Source organism: Scardinius erythrophthalmus (genome assembly GCF_964197995.2).
Source record: "Scardinius erythrophthalmus genome assembly, chromosome: 13".
Lineage (NCBI taxonomy): Eukaryota > Metazoa > Chordata > Actinopteri > Cypriniformes > Leuciscidae > Scardinius > Scardinius erythrophthalmus.
In genome coordinates this window covers 3301857-3307987 of record NC_138233.1, presented here as the reverse complement: position 1 = coordinate 3307987, position 6131 = coordinate 3301857, and the positions used below count along the sequence as shown (strand labels likewise).

The 6131-nt window shown below is 35.6% G+C and overlaps 1 protein-coding gene across 3 annotated transcripts in view; it reads right to left on the bottom strand.

The window, feature by feature from the left end:
- Positions 1 to 4370: 4370 nt before the first annotated feature.
- The window catches only part of irf2b (interferon regulatory factor 2b), a 31495-nt gene continuing 29734 nt past the window's right edge, over positions 4371 to 6131 (bottom strand). For 2 of the 3 annotated variants that reach the window (XM_081382989.1, XM_081382991.1), the window contains exon 9: positions 4535 to 5613. In XM_081382989.1, coding sequence (XP_081239115.1) covers positions 5335 to 5613 — 279 coding nt within the window. In that variant the 3' untranslated portion in view covers positions 4535 to 5334. Of the gene's footprint in view, positions 5614 to 6131 lie in introns of all 3 variants that reach the window. The other variant, XM_081382990.1, reaches the window with a different exon arrangement.

The window sequence follows — 6131 nt, the reverse complement described above, 5'->3', positions numbered from 1 at the left end:
AGAATAAACTCATTAAATTTCAAGAATAAAGTCATTGTGTTTCGAGAAAAAACTCGTTAAATTTTGAGAAAAAAAGTCGAAGTAATCGTGAGAATAAACTCATTAAATTTCAAGAATAAAGTCATTGTGTTTCGAGAAAAAACTCGTTAAATTTTGAGAAAAAAAGTCGAAGTAATCGTGAGAATAAACTCATTAAATTTCGAGAATAAAGTCGTGTTTCGAAAAAAAACTCGGTAAATTTTGAGAAAAAAAGTCGAAGTAATCGTGAGAATAAACTCATTAAATTTCAAGAATAAAGTCATTGTGTTTTGAGAAAAAAAGTCGAAATGAAATGTAGGCTAGAGAATAACGCATTCGATCAGTGTTCATTGCATAGCCTACTGATATCAACCTCATCGAGGTTTCATGGTTTCCCTGGATACCAAAAGACGCATTATTAATCGTTGTTGGTTGTGTACGCCTCCATCCACAGAATGTAACGACTGTAACCATCTATACAGCCATTAATGGCAATGCCGTACGGTTTTAATTTATCATGGCTGTCCATATGTCAGAGTGCATTTGGGCCAGCGCAAGCGTAGCCTAGCCTACTCTCCTTCGTCGAAATACCACACCTTGAGGATCAACAAGTTTAATAATGCGTCTTATGGTATCCTGGGAAACCACGAAACCTCGATGAATTTCATGTTGGACAAAAGCGAGTACATCGCGCAAATTGGACTGATTTTTTCTTCTAAAAAGACCTAGCCGACCTAGACCTAAGAACGTTCAATTCTTTGTTACTGAAAGAAAGTCTAAAATATTGCTTGACTAAGTGATCCAACTCTGCCATGTCCTCTATCGGTAGGCTATTACAATGAACACTGATCAAATGCGTTATTCTCTACATTTCATTTCGACTTTTTTTCTCGAAACACAACGACTTTATTCTCGAAATTTAACGAGTTTATTCTCACGATTACTTCGACTTTTTTTCTCTAAATTTAACGAGTTTTTTCTCGAAACACAACGACTTTATTCTCGAAATTTAACGAGTTTATTCTCACGATTACTTCGACTTTTTTTCTCGAAATTTAACGAGTTTTTTCTCGAAACACAACGACTTTATTCTCGAAATTTATTGAGTTTATTCTCAAGATTGTATTTCAAGTTTTTTTTTCTCGAAATTTAACGAGTTTTTCCTCGAAACACAATGACTTTATTCTCGAAATGTAATGAGTTTATTCTCAAGATTGTATTTCGACTTTTTTCTCGAAATTTAACAAGTTTTTTCTCGAAACACAACGACTTTATTTTCTATATTTAATGAGTTTATTCTCAAGATTGTATTTCGACTTTTTTTCTCGAAATTTAACGAGTTTAATCTCGCATTATAATGACTTTAATCTCGAGATGGTTTTATTTTTTTTATTATTGCCTGGCCCTAATCCTCTTCCGTAAATAAAGCCCCATTCTTACAGATCATTAACTAAAAAAAGTTGGTTTAGGGTTTAGTTACCCTTTAAGGAGAAAATACTCAGACAGCAATGGTGTCGACTTATGAATTTACACATGGTTAAAGCATATTAATAACACCACATAGACACATAAACAACATTAAACGCTGGATTTACACCACAGACTTTAAGTTACATGTAGACTTATGTTGGGCTAATTTGAAACCGAAAAGTCAGACTGATTACCCCCTTGACTAATCACTAGTTTGTCATACTAGTAGTCACAGAATTATAATGAAGTACTATTAAACTCTACAATGTAAACGAGTTCAGAGGATTCTCAAACCCCTCCATTATGCACAACGAGCAGAATCTGTTTACCTCCATTCAATGGTTAATTAACATGCAAATTGACTATGTGCACGTTAGCATATGCTACTTCCGGCTGCGAAACCGATAGGGGGTGTCTAGTTTCCGGTAGCCTGATGGACGACGCAGAGGATGTATATTTCTCCAGATGTCTTGGACATTTGCCAAATATTACAGTCGATGATGTTCATCGACTGGTTAGTGATTTTTCCCCAGCTCCCCAGAGCAAGAGAGAGAAGGGGTTTAAATATTACATCTCTCAGTATTTGCATAATTTTGAAGGTAAGTCACAAAAACATCCATGCTAAGTTACGTGCTCAAGCTATGCTATCTGGTAACTGTTATGTTATCTCTCTATACATTATAAAAGTCATATATAAAAATCATGCGTTAGATAGTGCATTTTCCCGAACAGTTTGTGTTAGCCGTTGTTTTGTTTATGATGTTCGGAGGCTATGTTGTTGACAACCACTCCTACACATGTCATACAGGGAGTAAAGGTATCCGACGTTGTTCGTTCGTTATCAAGTTAGGCTGTTTTCACCATAGACTGTAAGGTTTTCACACATATTTCTAGACAGGTCTCCCTTGCAAAATATGTTCTAACCCCAAGGGCTTCTCCTGGTTAAAGGGTATAATATAATAATAATAAATAAATAATTAGTAGCCTAAAATCTTCCGTCTAGTTGTCATGGATACGCAACGCTCCACTCTGTAAAGCGACTGCTTGGGTGCGGTGACAAAAAGCAGATGTGAAAACATTGTTTACTTTTCACAATGCAGCAGCGCCTGGCTCCACCCAAATATGTGTGAAAACTGTGTTGATTGACTTGACTATGAACAAACGAACATAGTTTTAGATAAATGGATTTAGATAGCCTAAGCTTTAGATAGCTTGACAACAATATGTTCCTATTACAGTTGCTAATTATTATACTTACCAACTAACTTGCATGTTATTCTATTACTAACTTGCTAATATTGACTGCCCTTTGAAAAGTGAATCGTTTTTTTTTGTGTTTTAGGTCCATTGCGAACGGTTAAACTAACTTAACGCCGGTTAACGCCGGTCCACTGATGTAAACAAGGCGGCAACCGGAAACGAAGTACCCACCTTCCGCCCTCAAACCGGAAGTTAGCATTTTTCTCGTGCACAGGGTCAATTGGTATCTGACGTCGATCTAAACTCAGATGAACCTCAACAGAACCTGAAAGTCCTTTTCAAACCAACCAGAAAGTTCAGTAAAGCTGAAACTCGAGCTCGCTGCTGTTCATGGTCACGAACATATTTACAATCTCATTATTTACAAGCATCATGTACATACAAACTCTTGCGTTGAACTCTCGGCCTGAACACATTCGGCCTTCATTTTTCTCTAGTCTACACAATATATGATTTGTACACTACTGACCTCTTGTGTCTGAAAACTAATAAAGCAGAAATATTAAAAACAAGCTGAAGTGTGTTTAGTCCGCCACTGGGTTGTGCAATAACCTTAACTTTATGCCCACATTCAACTGTTAAAACCTGCTAAATAAACAGGCAGTACACCACATTTATTAATCAGTTTAAGTGATTGTGATTTTTGCTCGGCGCATGTCAAAAAAAAAAAAATAATATATATATATATATATATATATTTGACAGCTTTATATATATATATATATATATATATATATATATATATATATATATATCGTGTGAAGTTTAAAGTGTGATTTAGCACACGTTTAGTGTATTTGCATGTGTTAATCACAGATCTGAAACTAACTGATGAGTTTTAGATAAACCACTAGTCATTATTCATCATATATATATATAACACACACACACACAGAGAGAGAGAGAGAGAGAGAGAGAGAGAGAGAGAGAGAGAGAGAGAGAGAGAGAGAGAGAGACTTAGATTGAAGAAGAATCAGCAAAAAAAAAAAAAAAAAAAAAAAAAGAATAATTCACTATGAAAATGTACTAGTGTATCAATCATGAAACAAACTACACTAATAAAGTACACAAAAATGCCATCTAGTCCCTAATTGGGCGGACTTTTTTTATCTTCCATTTCATTTATTGGAAATTTTGGAAATTAATTGTATAAATGGTTACATTTATTTACCCGAGCTTGACTAGATTTTTTTTCCGTCATGATTACACAACATTTTCATTTTCTGCATTTTATGATGGCCAAAAGGCACTGAATACCAGAAATGACATTTTGAATGCACGTTAAAAGTTTAAAGTGTGATTTAGCACACGTTTAGTGTGTTTACTTATATATGTGTTAATCACGGATCTGAAAGTAACTGATGAGTTTTAGATAAACCACTAGTCATTATTCATCATGAGAGTTGATGCAGATGTCAAAACTACAGACGCGATATATGCAGGAAATCAAAATTATTTTATGGAATATTATAGTATTTATTATAAATAATTTATCCGTGCACATCATTATTGTTTTAATAATCTTGAATGAGAATAAGTTCCTCACAGCATCTCTTCTCTTCTCTGGTGATGTGGGCGGGGCAACCTGTCACTCACATGAGATCAGCCAATAGCAAACCACAACCATCCCCAATCAAATCCACACAGACAAAATCAAGCCCCGCCCACAATAGAGAAGAAAAGAAGCAAGAGACACGTGAAACTATTTCAATTGCTTTCCAACATCCAAACTAATCAAAAGCAGATTTGAGTAAAACAACCAAGGAAAATGACTCGAATATGAAAATACAAACAGACCAAGAGATTCTCTTTAATGTCTTCATCAGTACAGACAACACAGCAAACAACCCAACTCTGACCCAAACAGTGTCGTCTGTCATTTATTCTCATGATCACATGATTTTATACACCAGAATCTTGAGGAAATCATTACAGAAGCCCTTGTATGTGTATAAAGATCGCACACATTATCCGGGACCTGAATATACACACAGCTGTAGACGGACACAAGACAAGCAGGACACATGACATATATATATATATATATACACACACACATCTTTTTACGTTCACATACAGTAGAAAGAGACACATTAAAAAGATTACATTTTTCCTTTAAAAAAAAAAAATCATAAAAACAAGTGCTTTCTTTCATCATAAAAACCACAAATTCACACAGGATTTCTTACATCACAGGTCCTATAATGTAAAACGCCATTGCATAAAGGTATAAAAATATATATTGGCTCGCACTGGAGGTCTTAAGATAAGTTCATATTATGCCGTTTATGTGCATATGCTTTTTCTCGAGAAACGTCTTGATTGCGAGCGACTAAAGTCTCTGATTCTTCTCTATAAGGTGCTCGGGCGGCTAAAGGCAATTAGGCAACGACCCCTCCTATTTACACATTCAGAATGGCTTACGGACTCCTAAAATCTCCCTGAATTTAAGCTCACGTGTCACTTCCTGTTCGGCAGGATGTGGTTCACCTCCCGTGGGATGGTCCATGTGTGTCCCGTGAGCTCATAGGTCCTTGATTCAAACCGATGATAGTGTTCTCCACGTGTCCACCTCGGCTTCGGTCATCAGCAACTCTTGACGGAGGGTTTGGACACGTCTGGGGTTTTCATGATGACGCTGGCGCGGTTCTCGTGGGCCGCCGGCGGGCCCGAGGGTCCGGGCGGGAGGGGGGAGGAGGGGAACGGGTTGTTAAGGATGTCCCAGGACGTCCCGCCGGAGAAGGGGGCGGAGTCTCGGACTGTGGTTATCTTGAAGTTGGGCTTGTCGGGAGAGATGAAGGAGGACATGCTGGGAAGGGGCATCCGCTTCTTGTCTTCGAGTCCGAAGAGCGTGGCCTGGACGCGCTGGCGGGAAACACAAAAGCACTGTCAGTGACGATCACACGCAAGGACACTCAAACACTCATATTACACACTAGCACAAGCTTTTAGACATCAGAGAATCCGTGTTTAAAGACCCAGCTTATACTGTGAAAAATGCATGTCTGAAATATTATTTGGAAGATTATTAAGTTTCTATTACTTTACATTATTATCATCTATTATAATTATTTATTTATTATTTAGGCATTTTCATTATTTTATTTGAATATTTTTTTATTTAAATAAATATTTAAAAAAAAATTATTATAATTTTAATTTTAATGTTTTAGTTATGTATTTGCTTTCATTTTATTTAATTATTCTATCTGTTTTTAAGTTTTTACACTACTTTAAAATCAGTTTGCATTTATTTAATTAAAATTTAGTTGAATCTATTATTATTTATTTATTTTAGGCATTTTAATTTATTTATTTATTTATTTAATTTACATATATATTTTAATATTATTTTTACTCAAATAAGTATTTATTTATTATAA